General features: G+C 44.5%; 1 protein-coding gene across 1 annotated transcript in view; it reads left to right on the top strand.

The window, feature by feature from the left end:
• Positions 1 to 26,741, top strand: part of LOC147641280 (DNA repair RAD52-like protein 2, chloroplastic) — a 71,195-nt gene that overhangs the window by 28,669 nt on the left and 15,785 nt on the right. Inside the window, exons 2-3 of the mRNA XM_086820038.1 lie at positions 14,145 to 14,182; positions 14,321 to 14,415. Of these exons, the coding sequence (XP_086676164.1) occupies positions 14,145 to 14,182; positions 14,321 to 14,415 (133 nt within the window). The remainder of the gene's footprint in view (positions 1 to 14,144; positions 14,183 to 14,320; positions 14,416 to 26,741) is intronic.

Here is a 26,741-nt window from a genome sequence, read left to right on the forward strand (position 1 = left end):
AGTTGCATTTCCTTCCCTTCTAACATAAGATGGCTGTCCGGCATGTGCAATACCATCATGTGACCCAAGAAAAACATTTTCAGCAGTGTATTGTTCATGCATTTGAGTATCATCATGCACATTGTCTCCTCTTGGCTTCACATATGTACTCTTCCTTGGATTTACATCCCGTGAAGTACCTGTTTGGCTCGCCATAATGCTTAAGAATGCTAACAGCTAGTGTAAGCTAGATTAGGACCGTCTTCCACACAGAAAGGAGGAAGATCCTAGGCTCTGATACCAATGAGATTCCCCCGGTCGGGGTTGAGCACAATCTTGGCAAACACTTAAGCTATTAACATAATTAAACAATTTTAAATGGCGCAACACAATAGAGTAAGAAGCTGAATTTTATTTTTGCACACTGCACTAGGGCCGGAAAGGGCCGACCCCCCTTGTAATAGATTTTATTATCAAGGAAAACTGTTACAAGCCTCACAGGCATTCACATGCCAAACTGTTCAAGTGCATCCATGATCATGAAAACAGCATTGCAAACAAATTTGTCGTAGACGATGGAATCCATAGCTTCACTTGAGAGTAGCTTCGTTCCTTGATTCCTTGAAGCTTGTCAAACGCAGCTATGCTCCACTGGCATCCATACACACACACGTGTGTGCCAGGGCCGAGACATAGGAGACCATATTGACAAAGCATTCGAATCTCAAATTGAAAATTGCTTGCAAAATGCTCTTACCAAGTATTGGACGATCAATGTCGAGCTCCACCTCCGTGCGGACGAACTACAGCTTGAATGTGACCGTTTTCCACTTCCGGCTGAAATTAGGGTTTCTGATTTTTAGGGTTTTAAGCAGGTTATATGAGTCCAAAATTGGGCATTTTGGGCTCTTTAGATGCCTATGAGTAAGGGGCACAGCTTGGTATGGTTTCCTCCAAAATTAGGGTTTCTGCAGAATTAGGGTTTCTGAAAATTAGGGTTTCAGCAGAATTTGGGGGCGGTAGAATGGTTAGGAGACTCCATATTCATTTAGAAGAGAGAGATAGAGTGAAAAGGTGAGCAACTGGAGGCTTAACTGTGAAAGGAAGAATCTTCAAGCTTTCCATTGGAGCTGGGAGCAAGAGGGAATGAAAATCAGCACTCTCACCAAGCAAAAAGTTAGAGAGAATAACAAAAATAGGCTCTCTTGAAGGGGGGCGCCTATTTCTAGAGAGAGAGTGTAGAGAGAGGTAATTTTCAAAATGAGTAATAGCATGGTGGCAGGTCCTCATACTGCCACCCAGTCCATAACCATCCCTTTTCCACACAAATTTAGTGGGAAGGGTGCCTGGACACTCGCCTAGCCGACCGGAAGGGAATTCTAGTCTATTCTTACTTATAGTTTGTCCGCCCGAGCTTTAATGAAGTGTGAACGCCCAATCTCACTTATAACTTGGGCGGACACACTTATTAAAGTGTGGACCTGCAAAACAAAGAATACATTGCTTTAACTCATAAAAGAGTAAAGTGGTGTACTTACCACCTGTCTACAGCCCACAAACGAGGTCAGAATACAGTTTCACTCGCACGGTTCACAAGAGGGCGTCCCCTACATGTGAACTACACAAACAAATCTTGCATGCAATCAAATAGTTCATGCAAAGACAGGATTTTTAACTTGCAAACATGTTATGCAAGGATGCATTGAACAGTCTCCCTATTCATTTAGCTTGTAGTCCGTGGTACCACACTCTGGATTTGGGCGCAGATACACAATCCCAACCCATATATCCAGCCTACTGGCTCTCGGTGTAGACATAAGTCCCCAACCATAAGATGCCAGTCCATCCTACAGAACTCGTCCATAGGCCTGAAGCGCAGAGAATGCCCAAATAGTGACAGCGGGGACAATGAAATGCATGCTTCCAATGCTTTACAGGATGAGAAAACTCATGTGGTGCACATTAGGGAATAGGAACATGTGTGACAGCCGTCTGGTGGCAAAGAGAAAATGCAGGAAAAAGAGTCCATAGCCTTAAGGGCTAAACTTACTCGTGTGCAGGCACTTCTTTATGTACAACAAGAAAAATTGAAGCTCTACCGCTGCGAGGATCCATTGGCATGTGATCGTTTGAAGCCAAAAAAGGTGAATCTTATATGGATCATGCAATGGCAATGATTGCTCAAGAGTTGCACATGCAACCGAGGGATGCAGCATGTGCATATTCGGCTTGTACTGAGAATGCCTATGTATAAAAGGCAATCATTCCACATGTCTTGGTATCCGCACAGGTGCTCGAATAAGAACTTATGTCTAAGAGGATGAATCCTCATGCTATTGGAGAGGAACCATCGGCGACTTCACTCCATTTAGGAGTACCTTATGCAGCCCATGAAGAATGCACTGCTTATGGTAGTGGTCAAAATGTATGCCGAATGCCATTGCCGACTAAAGCACAACACATGCAACATGGGTTGCAATTTTCTGTTGTGCAGGCATTCCGCCTCTCTCATGCCCACTCATGTCCTAGAGTGTGCTCGTGAGGGAGAAGCTATGGGTGAAAATGCAGCAATGTGTGTTGAGAGGCCAGCCATGCCTCATGCTTACAGGGCACATGTATGTATGTCTAATGCATCACCTTTCGTTCCTAAAATGATGCCAGTCATAGGGGCTGTCCCAATGAACATACATAAAACATGATGAGATCATAGTTACAGGAAACGTTGGAAACCCGTGCATTTGTGGGCTGAAACGGCGTTTTGCCTTGATGACTTGTGGGAAACGTGTTTCCGACAGGGAAACGTATCTTGCTGGCCGAAACGACACGATTTTGGCGTTTCGGGCTTGTGAGAAACATGTCGCATGAAGCAAAATGGCCGTTTCAAGTGGCATCATCCCATTTGGTCCCAAGCTTCAAAAAACCCCCAAACGGGCATGGGATCCAAGCTGCCCACCGTACACTAGTTAAAAACGAGCAAAAATCGGTTGGGATCTTTTTCGAAACGAGTGGCCGGTACGAAGATTAAAACAAAAGCCTAAGCCCAAATCGGCATCGAAACGGTCGCAAGTTTTGGGAGAAAAAAAAAGCCCAAATCGGCATGCTGTTTGTGCATCAACGTGTGAGGGAAAAAAAACCCCATTCGATGTTGTTGTCCATAGCGGAGTAAAAGCCCCATTTTTCAGCTCTTATTTCCTTTCTTTTTTCACTCCCTCTGCATTGCAAATTTTCCCCTTTTCTTTCCATAGCCTTTGCATTGTTGCACAGTGCACATTCTCCCCTTTTCTTTTTGTGTTTGCCACTTTTCTTTTCCATCCCCATTCTTGCAGGCATTTCTTTTCTTTGTCACTCTCATGGCATCTAGGTAGCCATGTCTTGAGAGAGAATGAGAAAAAAGATTTTGTTGCCGACATTGTGGTATCGAAAGAGGTGGCTGTCCAAAGCGGGATGAAGCCCATTTGCTTGCCTTGCCAGGTTTGGCATAGGAAATGCGAGAAGATTGCTCCGGAAGATGCACAAAGAATGGAACAGGAAGCTTCACTTCTTCCCCCTCCACCAAATACTCGGTGCAAGGAGCATATAATAAGTGCTCCAACTCAACATTCAGCTTGTCATAGAACTCCTGTAAGTGCCTCATCTGGCCATCTACCCACTTCTTTTCATGCTGCATCGTCTCTTGGGAGTGGTGGAAGCTCATTTGATATGCCTACACATGCTCCCCCCAAAGGAAAGGCTAGGTAGTCCACTCTTCACACGGCATGGCATCCACAAAGAAAGGCACAGGTTGATGCTGATGTAGCACGATTTTTCTACTCGTGGGGTCTCTTTTAATGTTGTCCGCTCACCATTCTTCAAAGAGATGGTGGATGAAATTGCAGCATTTGGTGATGCATACACTCCACATTTGGGAGTTGGGGGGGGGGTGACTAAGCATTGATCTCAGCTTCGGTAATAAGCTGATTGAGGGAATAGCATGGCTTGGGAGGTGTCCATGGCTAGGTCTCCTCTCTGCAGTGATGTGATGGAGTTGGAGGTTGGGTGCTTCTTTTGCGTTCAGGTCTCACCACCTTCGCTCCGAGGAGGGTGTTGGAATATGTGACGGAGTTGGAGGTTGGGTGCTTCTTTTGCGTTCGGGTCTCACCACCTTTGCTTTGAGGAGGGGTGTTGAAATTATCAAAGTCTAAGTTGGGAATTTGGACAAGGAGCATATACATGAGGTGGACCTGAATTTTTAAGCCATGTGTGTGAACACTTCAAGTGGGCGCCTAACTTTGCATGGATCTTGCGGGCTTATATATATATATGGCGACTGTTTTTAACCCAAAAAAAGAGGAGTTCTATGGTATTTGTGGAGAGGCTGCTACTTTTAGCGATGGGAAAACAAGCATATGCTTGAAATAGAGGGGATCGGCTCTATGAAAGGGGGGAGGAAGTGATGCGCATCCATACAGGAAGGGGACAGCAGTGTTCTTCTCTGGATTCACTGGCTGTACAGGACCTCCAGCAGCAGACGGCGTTCTCTCTCTCTCTCTCTCTCTCTCTCTCTCTCTCTCTTAGGCGCTTAGACATTCAGCCGGCAGAAGCTGATTGGACTGTCTTTCTACAGCGCTGGCCATACAGGGCCTGTTTTGCTCCCTCTTCACCCAGTCTTGAGCAGGCTGACAGTTTCATTATAGCTCTCTCGTTCCAGTTTGCTGGTCGCACAGAAGGGGGCAGCAGGCGGCAGCTTTTTCCTCTCTCGCACGCGCGTCAGTTTGCTGGCCGTACAGAAGGGGGCAGCAGATTGATCTGTTTGCTGGCCGTACAGTGGGCAGCAGACTGTCTCTCACTTTCCCTTGTGCTGGCCGTACACTGGGCAAGCAGGCAGCTTCTCTCTTTCTTCTCCTTGGCATAGGTTGTACAGTGGTACAGCAGCTGGACAACAACTTCTCTTCTCTTTATCACTCCCTCCTGGGGGCTGTTTTGGAGGAATCAAGGGGTGTTTTGAGAGTTTTCTGTGGCTGTTTTGACACAGAGTCCGGTGATTGGGTTTGACCCCACTCTGGGCTGTTGACTTGTATGGATTTTTGGAGCAGTTTGTGCTTTTGATTCCTATGCAAGTGTTAGCTGTGGAAGCTTTGTGGAAAATCCGGTGCAGTATTGCACCCACACCTTGGTTTGATTGTAACCCGTTTACTGGAATAAAGTAGTTCCTAGGGGGGGCCCGGTCGTTCCGGCTCAGTGTAGTGTTTTGATATTGTTTATGGTTATTTTCCACTGTGTTTTCGTATCTTTGCTGTCATCTGAAGTGTTTGTCCATTGTTCCGGGTTCCCATCCAGTTTTATTGGTATCAGAGCGCAGCCTCTTACCTATTCTATCTAGGCAGACGATCAGATGTCTATGGATAGGACCCAAAGTTGCGAGGAACACAAAGAGAGGTTTAGAACTCTCGAACACATGGTGGAACATTACATCCTGATCATCGATGCACAACTTTACCATCATAACTCTTTGACGAGACAACTTCATCAAGAACTTCAAGAAAAGGATGCAAATTTGAAGATGTATCGAGAAGATCCTCATGTGAGGACTGTTATGGAAAGCTAAAGGGTTATGGAGACCAATGCTACATATGGTTTCCTTGACCTAGCATCAATGCTGGAAATGAATCCCAGGAAGTTGGCTTTTCACTGTCTTCTTCAAGAAGGGGATATTGTCCTTGATGCATGGAACAAGTATCAGGTAAAGCCGGATTTGGGGTTTGGTTGAACCTCATCAGTCTTTGGTTTTTCGAGGAAGCTTCCAAGTATTTTTCTAGAAGGAGAAAGATGGCTTCTGTTCTAGAACTACCTATTGTTCGAGGTGGAGACATACATTCTTTTAGGGAGGCAATAGCTCAGAAGATGTCTCATAAGGAGCACAACGAACAAGAGACGCAAGTTTCTTTGGTGGAAGATGGACCAACGGGATGTTCCAAATCCGACTGTTTTGGGAGCCGGTGTTCCGGCCACGAAAGGAACAAAGTTTCGTAGGAAACTTGGACACTCTTCTGGATGTTTTGGACTTTGGTTTTCTCCTTGATATTTATGGGATGTTATTTCAAAAATTTTGATTGTACATAAATATATTAGCGACAAGCTTTTTATCGAGATAAGTATTTATGTTTAATGCTTTTCTTTTGCCAATATTTTGGATTTTATACATGTTAAACTTCCTTGTTGACGCAAGTGGATGATGTTTCTCATATCTATTTTGAGATGTGTTTCAGGAAAATTTCTTTTTTTGAAAGGCGTTTTCTTTGGAAAACATTCTAATTCTAGAAAAGGTTTTTCTATGGTCTTGATAAATAGTTTATGGTTTTGGTCTTGTGTATTGGAGGCTCCTAGCAATATGGGATGCTAGAACTGTCGCCTACATATTCTGGTGGTATGGGACGCTAGAATATGTCGCATATGCGGTTACAAAACTATGAATTATTTATCAGTATCATGGATTGGTTGATTCTAGTCTATGAGATGTTTTGAGCCAACATGGCAGGTATTCTGCACTTGTATGGTGGTTGGGAAAAGATATGCAGGGCTGTCCTGGACAACAGTGTGCCAGTGGTGGCTTTGCGGAGAAGGATTTCTCACATCGATCATGCCATGGTTTATCCCTTTTGCATGTATGTGGATGGATCCTCGGAAGGACTCCGGTGTGAGCCCATTGACATGTCTGTTGTCTTCAAGGTCCATCTGTTTGTCTACAGTCAGTCTTCTGTCTATCTAGTCTTGTCTGTCTATCTATCTGTTGTCTGTCTATCTGTCTATCAATCTGACTGTGTCTTGTTTTAGATCCATCTTGTCCCTACCCTTGTGGACCCATACGAGGATATCACTTGAGGAGGGGTGTCTCAGGATCTTTTTGTCTCTCATGTCTAGTCTCTCAGTCTATCAGTCTTTATGTCTATCTTCTAGTCTTGTCTTTTTGTCTTCCTCCTAGTGTCCACTTAAGGAGGTTGTTGGAAATAAGTGCACACTAGGTGTACTATTTCTAGTCTAGTTTCACTTAAGTCTTTGTGTCTTGAGTCTAGTGCCATGTGGCACCTCTACATTTATCCCATAAGTCAGTCTACTCAATCTTGTACTTCTCACCTATATATTGTAGGTGTCACATCAATGAAAGTACCAATCTTGTGTCTTGTCTACACTCATCTCAAGGTAACTCTTTGTCTTTCATTTGTTTTGTTTCATTTCTAGTTTTGCTCTTGCTTTCATATTTCCTACATGGTATCAGAGCTAGGTTTGCTCCTCTAGTCTTGCCACTCCCATTTCTGCCCCGCCATTTGCTGCGCAAGCCTCTACATCTGCTGCCCCCCCTTTCTATACTTCTTCATCAAGGTTGGACCTGCGCAGCTGCTCTCTTCATCAAGAGCTGCTCTCTTCATCAAGGTTGGACCTGCGCAGCTGCTCTGGAAGACGCCATTTTCTGCGCCAGTTTTTGCTGCCTGCGTTGGCCTGTTTACAGTTGCTGCTGCCTGCGCTTCACCCTCTACAGGCTGCGCATCACTCCATACCTGCAGCTATACATGGATGAGCAGCACTTGTGTTGCCCCGACATCTGCTCCTGGCCCCCGTACTGCTCCTGAATTCTGCGCCATCTTCTTCAACAGGCTGCACTTCTCCAGGAGCTGCCCGAGGTTCTGCAACAAAGTCTCCACCTCTGCTCTCCGGTCTCTCTAGGTATCGTGGCCCTGTACTACATCTTTCTCTATTTGCAAAAATCTCTGTTCGCAGCTCTCTCTCTTTCTCTCTCTCTCGGGTTACCCCTGAAAGGGTGGAAGACCTGAGAAAAGAACCAAAGTGGTATGCTTCAATATTTTCAGTTCTATTTTTCTTCAAAAATAATTCAAAACTGAACTCTCTCTTGTAAGGGAATAGACACTGCCCTTGCATCATTAGCAAGAGGTAAGACCTTCCCACATGGCATCTTCTACCCATTCTCTCATGTCTATCGACAAATTCAATGGGTCCAACTTTCATACTTGGCAAATCAAAATCAAGTGCCATCTTATGAAAGAAGGCCTGTGGGATGTTGTTCATCATGCTACTCCCGAAGATTCCGACATTGAGCAAGTTATCACTTATGCTCCCACTGCCAAGAATGACAAAGCCTATGCTATCATCTTGCTCGGTCTTGGAGATGATTACATTCACCACATCTCCGACATACAGTCTGCTTCTCGAGCATGGATCACTTTGGATACCCTGTTTGGACCCCGCTCTAAAAACTCTAAGATTGCACTTATGATCTCATTCTTTGATCTATATATGCAGGAGGGAGCTACTATAGCCTCTCATGTCAATTATTTTCGCAGTCTTATGGTTCAGCTTGCATCAGTGAAGTCCCCCATCTCCGAAGATATTGGTATTGCTGTGCTTCTCAAAAGCTTACCTGACACCTATGCTACTCTTGTCACTACCTTCAAGTATCACAATAATCCTACTCTTGAAGGTATCATCAATGCTCTCCAAGAAGAGGAAAGAACAAAACAACAAAAGGTAACTGACACTGCATTTTTAGCAAAGAAAGGAGGTTCTAAGGTAAGAAAGCCTTGCCCCCATTGTGGAAAAACTAATCATATGAAGAAGGACTGCTTCAAGGCTCATCCATGCACCATTTGTGGCCGTGATAATCACCGGGAGAAGGACTGCTACTCTAAAACCTCTACATCAGCCCCTGCATCTGCCTCAGCACATGTTGCTGCAGCATCTACAACAGCAGATCTTGCTGTTCATTCCTCACATGATGAGGAATGGGCTTTCTGATTACTTCACCTTTCTTGTCTACCACTTTGACCACCGATGATGTAGGTCAAGGGGTTCTAGTCTCTTACTCATCATGCTTTTTGACCTCTCTCTTGTCCCTACCCAAGAGGCAGCGATTGCCCTTGAGGAGGGGTTGTCTTCAAGGTCCATCTGTTTGTCTACAGTCAGTCTTCTGTCTATCTAGTCTTGTCTGTCTATCTATCTGTTGTCTGTCTATCTGTCTATCAATCTGACTGTGTCTTGTTTTAGATCCATCTTGTCCCTACCCTTGTGGACCCATATGAGGATATCACTTGAGGAGGGGTGTCTCAGGATCTTTTTGTCTCTCATGTCTAGTCTCTCAGTCTATCAGTCTTTATGTCTATCTTCTAGTCTTGTCTTTTTGTCTTCCTCCTAGTGTCCACTTAAGGAGGGTGTTGGAAATAAGTGCACACTAGGTGTACTATTTCTAGTCTAGTTTCACTTAAGTCTTTGTGTCTCGAGTCTAGTGCCATGTGGCACCTCTACATTTATCCCATAAGTCAGTCTACTCAATGTTGTACTTCTCACCTATATATTGTAGGTGTCACATCAATGAAAGTATCAATCTTGTGTCTTGTCTACACTCATCTCAAGGTAACTCTTTGTCTTTCATTTGTTTTGTTTCATTTCTAGTTTTGCTCTTGCTTTCATATTTCCTACAATGTCAACAGGAGTTTGTCTTTTGCATGTATGTGGATGGATCCCAAGGATGGACTCTGGTGTGAGTCCACTGACATGGCAAGAGAACATGTGTGGTTTCTGAGGCTTGACATGGTAACATGTATGGCTTGTGAGGCTTGACATAACAGAACATGTGTGGCTTTCGAGGCTTAATATGATAACATGTATGGCTATTGAGACTTGACATAACAGAATTGAGACTTGACATAACAGAACATGTGTGGCTTCTGACGCTTGACATGGTAACATGTATGGCTTGTGAGGCTTGACATAACAAAACATATGTGGCTTTTGAGGCTTGACATGGTAACATGTACGGCTTTTGAGGCTTGACATAACAGAACATGGTACGACAAATATCATCCTACTGGGTTCTAATACTGTACAAATGCTGCACTGCTGATGATGAGCCATCTTGTCACCATGCACTGAGTGCAGAGTGCATGTGACAGTCTTATAAAGTAGTTGTCCGCAACTATTTAAACCTGATGCCAGTGATATATCCTTCAAGAATAGCAGATCCACTGCCAGTCCATAATATTTCATAATCCACGCATTAAAGCGATAAATCGAGATTCCACAATCCGAAGCCAAATTCGGACACGAGAGCCAACCGTATCAAGAAAAGAAACTTTATCCATATCCTGAGTCAACAACTCTCATAATAACCAGACATAGGCACAAGAGCCAACCGTGTCTCAAATATCCATAAATCCATAAGCCGCTTTTCTAAATGTTCAGGGATGCTAAATCCTTCCCAAAACATAAGTACGAAGTGAGCACCAAGGTTGCTAGTCCTGAGAAAGATCACACCATGTTAGGCTGCATCTGCCATACATGTACTGTAAGAAAAGCACATCATGTCAAGCTGTATCTGCCATACATGTGCTATAAGAAGAGCACATCATGTCAGGCTGTATCCGTCATACATGTATTGTCATGTCAAGCTCCATAGGCCACACATGTTCTGTCATGTCAGGCTTCATAAGCCATACATGTTTCCGTCATGTCAAACCTCAAAAATCACACATGTCCTCCTGTCATGTCAAGCTTCACAAGCCACACATGTCTTGTCATGTCAAGCCTCACAAAGCCACACATGTTCTGTCATGTCAAGGCTAAGAAGCCATACATGTCTTGTCATGTCGAGCCTCACAAGCCATACATGTTACCATGTCAAGCCTCAGAAGCCACACACGTTCTATCATGTCAAGCCTCACAAGCCATACATGTTTTGTTATGTTCAAGCCTCAAAAGCCGTACCGTGACCCCATTGTACATCCTCAGTCCAGGATAAGTCAGGCACGAGCTACGTAGGTCATTCCTCAGCCTTAGTGGGTCAGTTAGTCAGTCAAGTCCCTTAACCCACTTGGAGAGAATCATTCATGCATGTAGAGTCAGTAGAAGCCTTAGGGTTTGCATCAGAATGCACTCTGCATCGTGCATAATATGCATTCATATGCGTGTGCATCATTTAGAACATCCCAGAAGCCTTAGGGAATTTACTAGGATTTATTTGGTATTTTTTCCATATTTTATAGTAGTTATTTAGCATTTATTGTCATTTATAAATATAAACTTTATTAAATGACCAGCCAACTTGACCAACCTCCAGTTAGTATAAATAGGCTTGCATTGGGCTTAGTCATTCAGTCTTCAGTGTGCCAAGAGCTTTCCTCCTCAGCCCTAGGAGTTCCCTTGCCTTCAGCACTAGACTAGTCTCATCCAGCCCTTGGAGTGCTTGAGTTTGCTTCAGCCTACCTTGGTTCTCCAATGCATGCATCTTCATTAGCCCTACAGCCATAAGCGCATCAGATCAGCCCCTGAATCAGCAAGAAGACCTGCGTTTTCTGCATATCCAGCAGCCGGCCTGTTCACAGCAGCCCTACAGACTGCGTTTTCTGTCCAGCAGCAGCCCTACACTCTGCGTTTTTTCTGTCCAGCATCAGTACAGCTTGCGTTAACAGTTTGACAGCAGTTCTCCCTTGCGTTGCAGTCCTACAGCAGTTCTACAGGAGTTCCTCCGTCTATATGCATCATCCATACATGCTACAGCCATCTGGTGAAGGTAACACAGCATTCATAAGCATTTACAGCATTCTAACATAGCTTAGAACAGTCCACCATCTCCTTTTCTCAACCTCAGGTGTGCAGCCCTTCCTCATGCCCTTGGGAAGAGTGCATAGGCTCGAGATCAGTTCATCGAGGTGTTTCTACAGCCGTGTACAGTTCAGCCAATCTCCGATCCTCCGAGATCTTGCGTTTGGCTTATCTTCTGTCCACAGTCATTCTGTCTAAAGATATAAAGCAAATACTATCTCGTTATCGGGATAGGGGGCCCTTCAGTGGGTAATTCGGGATCCAATCTGGTGTACAATTCTCATATCTCTCTCTCATATCTCTTTAAAGTTTGAAGTATTAAAGTGGATTGCTAAACTCACGAAACTCAGGATACAGAAGACGGTGTGAGCATTTGTGTGACAGGATCTTCCAATACAAAGACTTCCGCTGCATATCACATTGGTATCAGATTCAGATTGTCCACACACACCGTATCCTAGCGTGGGGGCATCCTTGGATGGTTAGATTGCGTTCTGGCACTACCACTGACTTCAGCATTATGTCTACAGAAGAGAGTACTCATCAGCCGGAGGACGTCTCCCCTGAAGGAGACCATGTTCTTCCGCCTACATCAGACACCATAGCTCTTCTTAGAGCTCAGAACTAGCTGCTCATGGAACGTCTCCAACTCTTGGAGGCAGCAGCAACACGTCCTTCTACACCTCGAGCAGCACGCGACTACATCTCCCTCTTCTTTGAGATGGAACAACAAAGGAGAGAGGACGAGGCCCGAAGGAAAAGAGAAAAAGCAAAAAGACGGGACTATGAGGAAGCCCAATGTAGGATCGATGAAGACCGGCGTCCGGCTGAACTCGCCGCTCGGGAACACCAACGTGAGCTTGATCGAGAACGTATGTTACTCGAGCACCAACGGGAAAAGGAGGCCATACACTTGAGGTATCAGCAGCTCTCCTCAGTCTCCCCAGTCATAGGTGTCACCAGCCAGCAGTCCGTAGCAGCATCAACCACCATCATTCGCAGTCAACCAAACTTCAGTAAGTATGATGGTAAGTGTGATCATTCATCAATTAATCAATTTATTCATCAGTTTAATGCTCATTTTCCATTAGCTAGGATCACAGACCCTCAAGACAAAGTCCACGTAGCGGCTCCCCATCTCACTGGTGAGGCAGTCACTTGATGGCAGCATTGGTCTAGCATTCATACAGACCAAGCCACAGGTGTCATAGCCTTTGACTGGGACATCTTTGTCCATGACTTGTAGACCAGATTTCTCCCGCCCCAGTACACGACCGGTCTGAAAGACGAGTTCTATGGATTCAGACAGAACGGATCCCCAGTGCTTCAGTTTTCCGGTAAGGTTATTACTTTAGCACAGCCGTTAGGGCTATCTGAGCAGGCTACGATGGAGCAATTCATTCGTGGATTAGACTCTAACATTCGTCTACTAAAGACCCAATCGGCCTATGAGGCCAAAGTGATACAATAATGTCCATGGCATATCTCATCATGGAATGGAAAATAAAACAGAAAGCAAACATAAACATAGCTATCTCACTGGGGTGATACAAAACTGTCCGTGCAAACTCATCATGGAATACTAAGAACATAGAAACATGAGAGCAACATCAGCTCCGAGTAGATGGTATACCACTCTCCAAAATGTCAAGCATGGGGCTGATGAGTATGGCCGAGAGGTCTCCCTCAGCTATGTCATGTGGAAAGGTAGCTTGATGGTGGTGGAGCATGTCTTGGATATGGAGCTAATGAGGTGATGGTGGCCGACGGGGGGGTCGAGGGCGTCGGGCATGCTGGAGTGCAGAGGCTCGGCGAGAGAGAGAGAGAGAGAGAGAGAGAGAGAGAGAGAGAGAGAGAGAGTTATATTAACGTCTTCAAAGGCCAAAATGACCCATGAGACCAAAATGCTACATAATGTCCATGGAATACACCATCATGGTATTGATAGTAAAACTAAAAGAAAATATACGTGAAAAAAAAACAAAGAGCCTCAAGCTCTAGCATCGGCCAAGAATATCACATAGGGCGGTGCAACATGGTACTCACTCCTAGTGTAGAGAGAGAGAGGGTGTTTATGTTAACATCGTTGAAAGACTCAGAGGGTCTATGAGACCAAAGAGTAGTACAATAGCTCTGTGAAAGATGGGAAAAGCTGAAAAACTGAAAAAGAACCTAGCTTATGCTGTGAACGTGGGTTGAGAGTAGTACAAGTAGCTATGTAGCTAACACAAGGTGCCAATATGTACAGTGGTGGGAGGAATGCATGCCTCATCCAATAATGGTATCATCATCCTCCATAATAGAGTGTAAAGCACTGGAGATGTCCACCTCTGAGGTGGGATCTCTCCATGTTGCCGGCGTATGTCTTGGATCTACAGCTGATGGGGGGAAGGTCAACGTCGTTTACTAGTTGTTTCGTCTAAGAAAGGATATCAATCACTCCTTTTGGAATGCTTTGCATTAAGTACTACATGCGTGGATCTTTTGATTGAAAGATTGGGTGTGTCCGTGTATATTGCTAGACCTCTCAGTCACACGAGAAGAATGTTGGGGTACTGTAATTTTACCTTTTTTTGCAGGTACCAAGCTAATCGGATGCTCAGTTTCTATGCTCCAGGTTGGCTTTGAAGATGCAGTTAATAGGTTGCATTGCTCATTTTAGTTTTGAAAAGGCTAAGTCAGGCTTCTGTTTGATATAATTTTTTGAAGCACATGGCTTACATTTTTATGGTGGCATTTATGATGTTTTGTACAGGATGGTGTGGTGAAGTGCGAGGCATCACATTTTCTGCTGATGGAAAGTTTGTAACTGTTATTTACCGTGTCACAATAAGAGGATCCGATGGAGAGGTATTAAGCTTAATATTTCTATGCTCTATATTTGGGCGCTTCAAAAGACGAGTGAGAGGTGTGGTTTCAGAAAATGGTAGCAAAATGGCCCCTGCCCAAGAATTGAAATGGTCTGAAGTTTTGAATTAGAAACAGGACGATTGAAACCATAATTGACCCATTAACAAAGCATGCTATTGTGAGTTTGAGGTTTTTGTTGCAATTTCACTCTCATATGAATGAGGTTTGTAGACTTCGTGTAGTTTGCATGAGGAAAGACGAGGTCTAGTTAGTGCGTGAGATGCTTCCAGTAAGAGACAGCAGCGGAAATAGCAGATTTGGGACAGATTTAGTGTCACATGCATCTTCTCTTGCAGATCTCCTGCAGATGTAACGTTGAAGAAGTCTCTCTTTATACAGGCGATGAGGAGTAAGCTTCATAGGAGGCAAGTCGACCAGCGAAGGGTTTTACCTGTACGTGCTATGTAGGCTTCCCATGCTCTTTCCCACGCATAAGGGCACACGACTAAACCAGGCAATTCCCACTGCTGGTCCACTGCCTGCTGCCTGGGACCCCATCCATAGCTCTATGTGTGATCTCCTGTGATATCCAATATGGTATCAGAGCTTGGATTGCCATCACCATCATCATCAGCCTTGCGCTACTCAAGATGTTGCATTTTTGACATCGCGCACATCATCACCCTCTCCTTAGCATTTTGTTTCTCATGATGAAGCTTTGCATTTCAGTGTGTTGATGCCCGTGTGAAGGAAAATGCAGGAGGACACACGTGTGCCACCACTTAGCGCTGACTGCCCTCAGTCCAGCCTTGCATTTTTTTAAATCAGTCATCACTGCACGTCATCCTCTTCAGAGCCACCATCAGTGTTATGTTTCCTTTCCTCTGCCTGCGTTTTACTCCTCATCCCCGGTCTGCAGTGTTTCTCTGCTGATCAGCTAGCAGCCTGTCTCATCCACATCTACAGTAGCATGAGCATCATCTACAAGACTCTTCAGTCTGTTGCACCTCTTACTGTGGTGTTCATGCCCTTTGCTGCCTGTTGTGCAGCCTGGACAACGCCGCTCCCGTCCCTTGCCTTGCTTTAGCACCTGCCTTGGCTGGGCTCTCTCCACAACGAGGACTCCTTGGCCCCATAATCTCCACTAGCCTCAAACTCGGTCCGGCGCCCAGCTTTCCAAGGGGACAACCGACTGTGCGCTTACCTCCCAACTGACTGGGGGTTCACCTGCACTTCTCGCACTATAGTGCCCTTTGCCCCGACGTTGTCATGGCCATGTGTCACATGTCTTACCTTCAAAACAAGATATTGTTCACATGCAAGTTCATATGTGCGCTTGATCCTACAGAAGGAGCTAGGCATCCCCTACAAATGGCAGTATGGGATATTCACATGAGTTCCTTAGCATGGGTGCCCAAAACACAAGGCATACCATTAGCTCGGGTATGGTCATTATAGACGGCATGGGTTTCCTCGAGCACGTCATTCGGGTACATGCTTCAAGTTGCAACGGCTTGGAAACGAAGCCGAAAAAGGATCTTCATTGGCATCGAGGGGGGAATCTTCCTCAATTTTTAGTTTCTATTTTATGTGGAGTCTTGGGTTCTTTGCCTGGGATGTCTCCCAAAATTTGAGTTGTATATTTTGGATTCTTTTGGATTTTCTAATGCCTTGTGTCTATTAAAGGCTCCTCTCCATTATTCCCTTTTTTCCCTTTGCTTTAGACGAGGGGGAGTTGTTTTGGTATGCCGATGTAGGCTATCTTTGTCTCCCAAGATAGGACTTGACCTTTACGTCTTTCGCAAAGACTATGCTTGTTAAGCCCTTGAGCCTTTCGAGCCACTCTCACTGGCCTCTGAGCCATGCTTACTAGCCTCTGAGTTTGAAGTGGAGACCATGTCTTGTTTCTTTGCTTGTGTTGGTGTACGAGACTATTGAAGGTTATGCATGCAACTCCACCATCACTGCGAAGGGGGGTTTGTTGGGTATTTCGGAGTTAGTCTGGAGTGTAGTGAAGTGGCCTTAGTGGTGTGAACACCCTCTTATTTAGGGTCAAAAGATAAGGCCTTGGTGCCTATAAAAGCATGTACTTGGGTCCTTCATTTTTACATATTATGGGTACCATTGAAGTTGTGCTTCTCAGGCTTCATTATGACTGAGTCTGCCTTGCATCTCCGGAGGTTTGACAGAAACTCAGTACGAAGAGCTTTGTGTGAATATATGCTCTTATGTGTGTGTGTGTGTGTGTGTGTGTGGAGTGGGTGTGTGAGAGCATATCTTGATACAGTGTTCTACACCCACTATTGGGCACTGATGACGTTAGTGGGGATGTCGTAGTATCTAGTCCATACTATGCATAATGGAATTGATAGTTATATAGTCTTGTGGGTTGACTACCATGAGTATATAACATGCACGTTCCTAAAAGGTGAATTTGGGCATGTTCCTGGATTCATCTAGGTATATAATTCAGCCGTATTAGCGGATATGTATTGTGAAGCTTTCGTGAGTTGCGGCCAGTTGATATTGTGCTTATTCTTTCTATCTTTAGCGGTGCATTTGCCCTATCAACTACTTATTTGTTGTACTAATTCTTTCTATTTGCTACTTCCCTTAGTGCTAGGCTTCATTATGGCTGAGTTTGCCCTGCATCTCCGGAGCTTTGACAGAAACTCAGTACGAAGGGCTTTGTGTGAATATATGCTCTTATGTGTGTGTGTGTGTGTGTGTGTGTGTGTGTGTGTGTGTGTGGAGTGTGTGAGAGCATATCTTGATAGAGAGTTCTACACCCACTATTGGGCATTGATGACGTTAGTGGGGATGTCGTAATATCTAGTCCATACTATGCATAATGGAGTTGACAGTTATATAGTCTTGTGGGTTGACTACCATGAGTATATAACATGCACGTTCCTAAAAGGTGAATTTGGGCATGTTCCTGGATTCATCTAGGTATATATGTGCTTCTCTCTCTCTCTCTCTCTCTCTCTTTTCCAGATAGTGTATCAGATGTCATATGGTTGTAACTTTGGTCTCATAGGTCACTTTGGCCTTTTGAAGACGTTAATATAACATTTCATTTCATTTCATTTCTCTCTTATACTTGAGCTCTACTCTCTCTTCTTTTTTTTTTTTTTTTTTGGTCTTGTGCATGAAAGATGCCATGGACATTCTCAGGTGCTGGTCCAGAAGAGGCAGCCAGATAAAGAGTATGAACCAAATAGAGTTAGGATTTTGAGCACAAGATACAGAAGAGGACAAGTGTGGACTCAGAGCAAGGCTTGGAGGGCATGAAGAGGGTGTCTTGACAGTGCGTTAGAAGCAAAGACAGGCTGTCGGTTGCTCACAGAACTGGTCGGCTAAACCAGAGGACAGGGCGGCAGCAGCAGGCGCATCATGATCAAGGAAGAAAACCAATCGGGCAGCGCTGAAGGGGCATTTAAGGCACAAATGACGGGCCGACCAGCAGTCGGTGAGTATACCAAGTGTCCAAGAACCCTATAAAAGGCAAAGTGTGCTCATAGATTGAACCATTCATTCCTTTAGGGAGTGGATCCTTAGGGTCCTTAGTCTAGGACAGATTTTGGTGTTTATCACCCTTTTTATGAAGACAGTATAGGGCTGTAGAAGAGTACCTTTTTGTACTATATAAATATACTGAATTTCCAGCATATCTCTTTCTCTACTCTCTCTTCATGTCTGCGTTTTGCATCAGCATGTTTCCAGTGGTGTTTAGGGCTGAAAGAAGACCCCTAGAGCTTCCGCGTGTTACATTTTTTTTTTCATAATGCGTAAAATCTCCTCTCTCTCTCTCTCTCTCTCTCTCTCTCTCTCTCTCTCTTCTACACACTCCACCATGATGATATTTCATCCTCCATAGCTGTCCATGTGTGATCTCCTGTGATATCCAATATTTTCCTTCTTTGAAGTTGACGACAGGTGGTTGGTTCTCCATCATGAAGTTGGGCTGCATTCTTTACACCTTATAACCTTAATACTAAGGATATAAGCCACTTATGCCATGTGTAAGGGGTCGTTCCCATGTCTAACACAAAAGTCCCAAATTTTGGCCCTTTCTCACTTTTAGCATGGCATATATGTACATCATGTGAATGCTAATGCAAAGCCCTTTCTCTTGGTCTCTTTTTCCATGCAAATGGTCCATCCCCAAAATCGTCTTGTAAAGGGCTCACAATGGGGAGATGACCATGGCTATAAATAACATCTTACACTCCCTCTCGTTTCTTGGTTGCGGGCCAACACCCACCTTCTGAAGCAAATGCTCAAATTGATCCCGTGGCAACACCTTTGTGACAATACTCCATAAAGATATCGTCAATCAAAATTTTCTCTTGTACATAGTGATACTGCACTTCTATATGCTTTATCCGAGCATGGAATATTGGGTTCTTGGCCATAGCCAAGCACAACATTGACTGCCACACTTGATAATGGTAACAGCTTCTTGACCACATGCCATTTCTTAACGTAATCTCCGGAGCCAAACAGCTTCACATGTTGTAGCACATGTTGCACTATGCTCTGCTTCAATAGATGAAAGGGAAACTATCATCTGCTTCTTACTACACATGAGATGAGATCAGAGCCTTGTGAGAAACAATATCATGTAGTCGACCTTTTGGTGGGTTTCTCTCTTGTACAAAATGCCATAAGTTTGTGTACCTTGTAAATACCTAAGAACACGGAGACAAGCTCTCCAATGGTTTTGCTTGGGTTGAGAGGAAAACTGACTTAGAACTCCAACATAATAACTGATGTCCTTGCGAGTGTTAGCCAGGTAGGTCAAAGATCCAACTAGCTTCCGGTACAAAGTAGGATCCGCCAATGGGGAATCATCATACTTGGACATCTTGTTACTTATATCCATAGGGGAAGATATGGGTTTGCATTCAGCCATCGTGAAAGCTTGTAACATCGGGCATCTGAGAAAGAAAGATAGAGTTGGCTTGTTGGCAAAACTCCATGCTGAGAAAGAAATGTAGAAGACCGAGATCGGTCATTTCAAACTCCTGTTGTAAACTTGCTTTTGTAGCTTGGATCTTCTTCACATGGTTTCTTGTGATATCAAATCATCTGCATACAATATAATAAGCACAAGCACATTCCTCTCTGAATACACATAGTGTTTAGCATCAACGCTCCTTCTCTTTCAACCAACATACAATATAATAAGCACAAGCACATTCCCCTCTGAATACACATAGTGTTTAGCATCAACGCTCCTTCTCTTTCAACCAACATTAAGAAAGAATGCATCAATGTGATGATACCAAGCTCTTGGGGCTTGTTTAAACCAGTACAAAGCTTTATGTTACTTTGAAGTCCATGTCCTCCTTGTCTGGCACTCGAAACCTTGGAGGTATATAGACCTCCTCTATGTAAGAATGTTGACTTTACATCCATCTAAAAGACAGTCTCGTAGTGGGCTGCCAATGCAACCACTGTGCCAATAGAATTCATCCTTGATAGAAGACGCACAATCAATGGGAGAGAAGAGGAGAGAGGGAAACACCTTATTACATGAACACACACTCTTGCATGAGAGAGAGAGAGCGATAAAGAACAAGGGAACTTACTTCAGCTTGATTGCACTTCTGAATTATGTTAGGAGAGGGAAGAGAGATGATGAGATCTCCACCTTGGGTGTCATGCAGAGAGAACAAATGACTTGTGGAACACCTTATTACATGAACACACACTCTTGCACAAGAGAGAGAGAGAGCGATAAAGAACAAGGGAACTTACTTCAGCTTGATTGCACTTCTGAATAATGTTAGGAGAGGGAAGAGAGATGATGAGATCTCCACCTTGGGTGTCATGCAGAGAGAACAAATGACTTGTGGTGCAAGCTGGGATGGACACATGGCTGGTTGCTCTCTTTGTACAAAGGGAGTAAGGTCTAGCCGATGGGCATTGAGCTTTGTCCACCTCGTTGACAGTGTGTGCGAACACACGGTTGGTCATAATCTATAAGTGAGTTTTGGTCGCCCAAAACTTAATGAAGTGTGTACACACTCACTTATAAATTAATGCTTGTTCCTAAGGCTAGGTCTTGACTAATACTTACCACTTGCCACATGCCACATACCACATAACCATGTCAGTAAACAGATTCACACGCAATGTTCATGAGCGGGTGTCCCCTTACCTTGAATTACACATTGGTTGTAGGCATATGCTCACTTATGGTAGTGCTATGTGTGAACAGGGCTTAACCAAGGGCACTTTTTTCCATGTGGTTTTTCCCCTTGGACATCAAGTGTGAAAGGACACTCTAACATATAATATTTTGTACTTCTATATTATATGGATGTGGCACATGCAAGAGTTGACTTGCATTTTGTGGATACCACACTTTTGGCTCTCCCTCTCCCTCTCTCTCATTTCTGTGTGTGAGCTTCTCTACCCTGCACCTAACCCTAATGTGCAGGTTTGTGTGTGTGAGTGTGTGAGTCCAACACCCAACATTTGGTATCAGAGCAGGGAGCTGCCTGTGGATTTCTACCCCAGGAAAAATTGCTGCTGATTGTGGAATTCTGTCGAAAACTGCCGTTCCGTCCGTCGCCTGCGTTTTTCTGTCACCAGACTGCCTGCTTCCGTCGACGCTCCTCCGTCCGGCCACCAAAAACGGGCGGCACTAGTGGGGAGCCCACCACCACCGCCCAGTTCGCGGGCGGCACCGCCCTCTGCACCACCAGGCGACCCAGCTTCGTCACGGTTCCGACCACCCTCGCCGTCAGCGCTCCCATCCCGTCGCCCAAAGCCACGTCGGCGTTCTGCTCCCATCCGGCCTTCGTCGCTGTCGCCTAGCGTCGACCTCCCGTTCTGCTCCGTCGATGTGTTCCGTTTCGACTGCTTCTCTGTTCGTCCATCCGTCCGTTCGCTCTCGCCAGCGACTCGTGCCCAAGTGACGGCTCCCGCCCATTCCGACTTACCTGCGGCCAGAGCCGTGCTCGCCTTGCTTTGAGCGCCAGCGACTTGTGCCCACATTTTTGGTCAAATACAAATACAGATTTTGCAGCCATTCCAGTGCAGGTCATATGCAGATTTTGCAGACACTTCTGTGCAAGTCAAATTGAAAGGAAAATTGCAGGTGCAATTTGGGGGATTTCTCAATTTCAGGACAAATTGAAAAAATTGGGCATTTTGCTTTGCCTGCAATTTGGGGGTTTTCGAAATTGAGGTCAAAATCAGCCAATTGAACCGCTTTCATTTGCAGAAATTTGGGGGTTTTCAAAATTTAGGTCAAAATCGGCAAATTGAACCTCTTACATTTGTAGAAATTTGGGGCTTTTGTGAAAATTGGCCAATTAGATGTACATTGAAGCGTTTGGAGTGCATAAAAATTGGGGATTTTCAGATTGGAGCATGTAATTGGGCATTACAGCTGCGATTTGTCGCGTATGTATACACATTGTGTGTAATTGGACAATTTGGTGCAGGTTTACACTTGCTTTGGTTTGCATGCACACATTTGCACAGGACATTTGGTTGCCTAGCGGCGCACATTGGTGCTTGGTTTGCTTGCAGATATATTTTGTTGACATGGCACAGAATGCTACAGATGTATTTGGTGTGCTCACCCAGGAGGACAAGCTGGATGGATCTAACTACTCCCTCTGGAGTTTCATGATCCGTAATTTGTTGGTAGCCAAAAGGCTTCGGGGCATCGTGTGTGGTGATGACACATGCCCACTTACCATACAGCCAGCCACGCCTCAAAGGGGAGGTGCTCAAAGAGCTCCTGATGTAGATCCTGCTCCCACACAAGAGCAAAAGAGATGGGACTCTAGAGATGCACAGGCCATGTCATTGATAGCCCTTTCAGCGAAAAGGACTATTATTCCGCACATTCGTTCATGCAAGACATCGAAGCTTGCATGGGACACATTGGAAGCAATGTATCAGGTATGCAACGAGGCAAGGGTTGCTACTTGAAGAGGCAATTGGATCTTCTTTCTATGGATGAGGGTGACTCCATGGCAGATCATCTCACCAAAGTGAAAGATTTGCAGGAACAATTGCTCAACATTGATGAGGTTATCCCAGACAGACAGATGGTCACCAACACTCTTCATTCTTTACCGCCTTCCTACTTGGGCTTTCACACCTCTCTCAACCTCTCAATGAGAGGAGGTGGTGATCCCGTCACTTTTGAAGAGCTCGTGGTTTTTCAGCACTTGGTTTATGCTTCAAATGGCCGCACTGTATCATGTGCAGATCATACCACATATCCAGTAAAGGGAATTGGTAATGTCATACTTATTGTAGCCAATGGTGCCAATATATGTATGAAAAATGTATTGTATGTTCCAGGGATAAAGAAAAATCTGCTCTCCGTCTCAGCCATAAACGCCAAAGTTTAAAGGTTGAATTTGAAGATGGGAAGTGTTTGGTAAAAGACCCATCAAAGGGTTATGAAATAGTCACTTCTGGAACACGATACAAAGGCTTGTATAAGCTGGACAGCTATGACAAGCGCACTTATGATGCAAATACGGTGGCTGCCCACACTCTTGCTATGCATGATGCAGAGCTATGGCATGCTCGTTTTGGGCATGTAAATTTTCAGAGTTTGATGCTTTTGCAGAAGCATCATATGTTTGATAATATGCTGCCTCTTGAGTCTCCACCAAGACATGTATGTGAGGGGTGTATTTTGGGAAAGATGCAACGAAAACCATTCCCCAAAGATGGAGCTGTTAGAGCTGAAAGTAAATTACAGCTCATACATAGTGATGTATGTGGTCCAATGCGGACACCATCCATAGGGGGGCATCTTTACTTTGTCACATTCATTGATGACTACTCCACGTTTGCTTGGGCTCACCCTTTGAAAGCGAAAGCAGATGTGTTTACATGCTTTCGACACTTTGTAGCAATGGCTGAAAATATGTGTGGATGTAAAGTCAAAAACACTCCGCTCAGATAGAGGTGGAGAATACATGTCAAATGCATTCATGGATTATATGCTTCAAAAGGGCATCAAATACCAATGTACTGTGCCTTATACACCGCAGCAGAATGGTGTAGCTGAAAGGAAAGATAGATCTCTCATGGAGATGGCAAGATGCATGGTGAAAGCACAAAAGTTGCCTCACAAATTTTGGATGGAAGCTATAATGTGTGCAACTCATGTGTTGAACAGGTGTCCAACAAAAGCTTTGAAAACCATAACACCATTTGAGGCTTGGTACAGCCGTAAGCCAACAGTGGATTATATGCGTACATTTGGGTGTTTGGCATATGCACATGTGCCAGAACAACTCCGAACAAAGCTAGATGACAAAGCAATTAAATGCATTTTTGTGGGCTATAGCAATGAGAGCAAAGGATACCGTCTTTATAATCCAACTACACGAAGGATTTTTGTTAGTAGAGATGTGGTATTTGCTGAAAATTCAGAACAGCCCATGTACAGCTTGTATAAAAGCAATGATACAGGCATACATGACATGTTTGATGGACTTTTACCTATTGCAATTAGGGGGGATTCAGATCAGCCAGCCCCTACACAAGAAAATCCACATGCAGAACACGCGGAACAGCCAGCCATTCAGCCCCCTTCTATGGAAGAAGTGGAAGATCTTGTCAGGGAAGAGCAAACAGCCATAGACACAGCCAAGTCAGTGCCAAGATGGTTGCTGAAAACTTTGCAAGAAAGCAAACTTGTAGCTCCACTCACAGGTAGAACAAGGGCTAGTTCCAGCCATGCTTTGAATGTACATCGTGGGGAGTCTGCATTCGCAATGGGTGGTCTCTTTGATTCAGAAGAGCCTTCTTCTTATGAAGAAGCACATGAGAATGAGCATTGGTTGCAAGCTATGCAAGCTGAAATTTCTTCTATCATGAAGAACAATACATGGAATCTTGTGGAATTGCCTAAAGGCAAGCATGTCATTGGAACAAAGTGGGTGTACAAAGTCAAAAGAAAGTCTGATGGTACTATTGACAGGTACAAAGCAAGACTTGTGGCTAAAGGCTACTCCCAGAAAAAGGGAATAGATTATGAAGAGACTTTTGCTCCTACTTCGAGAATGACCACAATAAGATCAGCCATTGCATTGGCTGCCCATAAAGGATGGAAAGTGCATCAATTGGACATCAAAACCCCATTCTTAAATGGGGATTTACAGGAGGAAGTATATGTAAATCAGCCCATTGGTGAGGAACATAAAGTATGCAGGTTGCACAAAGCATTGTATGGGTTAAAGCAAGCTCCAAGAGCTTGGTATGATAAGATACATGCTCATCTAACCAGCCAAGGTTATGAGAATAGTCCAGCTGAAAGCACATTGTATGTGAAGAAAACCGATGCCGATATTCTCATAGTCATCTTGTATGTAGATGACATGCTCATTACAGGTACAAGCAAAAGCACAAATTTCAGATTTCAAAGCTGATTTGAAAGCTGAATTTGATATGTCAGATTTGGGGCCTTTACGCTACTATCTCAGCATACAGTTTATGCATACAGATGATGGCATTGTTATGCAGCAAACTAAGTACATAAAAAGTTTGCTAAAAAGGTTTCACATGGATGAATGTAAGCTCATTTCTACTCCGGTAGAACCAGGTGTACGGCTTACTATGCATGCTATTGGAGAGCCTTTTGAGGCCGGCATTTACAGCCAGGCAATGGGATGCCCCATTTACTTGTGTAACACGAGGCCAGACATATCTTTTGGGGTGTCTTTGTTGAGCAAATTCATGCACCGCCTAGGCACAAAGCATTGGCAAGCAGTCAAACGCATTTTTCGTTATCTTAAGGGTACCCTGGATCTTGGTTTGTTCTATCCCGGGGGGGGGGGCAGCTTGCAGCTTTATGCATACAGTGATTCAGATTGGGCTGGAGATTATGATACGAGGCAATCCACCAGTGGGAATTGTTTTTTTCTTAGCAGTTCATGCATGTCTTGGTTGAGTAAAAAGCAACCCACTGTTGCTATATGTACTTGTGAGGCTGAGTACAGGGCAGTCTTTACAGCTACAGTAGAGTGTGTATGGTTGAGGAAACTATTGGCTGATCTTCGTGAGTGTCAGCAGACACCCACCACCATTCTCACTGATAGCCAGAGTGCTATGGCCGTGGCACGAAATCCAGTATTTCATGCACGTACCAAGCACATAGAGATTCATTATCACTATGTCAGAGAGAGGCTACATGCAGGGGAGATCACTTTATCTTATTGCCCTACACAGGATAATGTTGCAGATCTATTCACAAAGGCTTTACCTCGAGAAAAGTTTGAAGCTTTCCGCAAAGCTTTGGGCTTACTCTCATACAGAGAGTGATCTGCTACCTTGTACAGGTTCACACTTCCACTACAGGGGGGATTTGTAGGCATATGCTCACTTATGGTAGTGCTGTGTGAACAGGGCTTAACCAAGGGCACCTTTTCCCATGTGGTTTTTCCCCTTGGACATCAAGTGTGAAAGGACACTAACATATAATATTTTGTACTTCTATATTATATGGATGTGGCACACATGCAAGAGTTGACTTGCATTTTGTGGATACCACACTTTTGGCTCTCCCTCTCCCTCTCTCATTTCTGTGTGTGAGCTTCTCTACCCTGCACCTAACCCTAATGTGCAGGTTTGTGTGTGTGAGTGTGAGTCCAACACCCAACATTGGTCAAGCAAGCATGAAAATAATATGCAAATGCAATTTGAAGGCAAGCACATAAAGATGCTATGCAATGCAACATTGGTATGGACAATCCCCATTCATGAGACTATACTAAAATAGACGTTTTCCAAGCAAGTACATGAGGCACTAGACCCAATAGAACACCAATCCTTAAGGCATTTCTGAGCATGTACTCAAAGGCACAAGTCCCAACGGAAAGCCAAGTCCACAATATCACATGAGTGGCATCAATCCCCGGCATATGCAAGTGCCATGGACGCTAGTCCAATGTACATACATAATGAGAAAGCACGGGTGGATCAATTGGGTGGCCAAATGGTAACACTAGTAGTGCTGAGGAGATCTAGAATGGCAACACCTCGATTGTTTATGGATCGCTCCCAAAGGATCGGTCATTGTCTTCTTTGGCAGACTCGAGCTCTTCATCATGATCTAAGGCAGTAGGTCAAATGTGGATAGCTCATCCGAGAGATGTAGTGCAATGAGGCATGAACTCCAGAGCGAAAAGGTTTTTCACTTCTACGGCATCATTGGTTGTGGAGCTGAGAGGGAGTGTCGGATGTAGGGTTTAGGGTGCATCTCCACTTGTGAGTCTCCTTGAGGAGACATCAGAGTGCATACGTAAGCGTTATATGTATAGGGTATGTGAACA

Source organism: Cibotium barometz, chromosome 2 (genome assembly GCF_041138505.1).
Source record: "Cibotium barometz isolate CiBa-2024 chromosome 2, ASM4113850v1, whole genome shotgun sequence".
Taxonomy (NCBI): domain Eukaryota; kingdom Viridiplantae; phylum Streptophyta; class Polypodiopsida; order Cyatheales; family Cibotiaceae; genus Cibotium; species Cibotium barometz.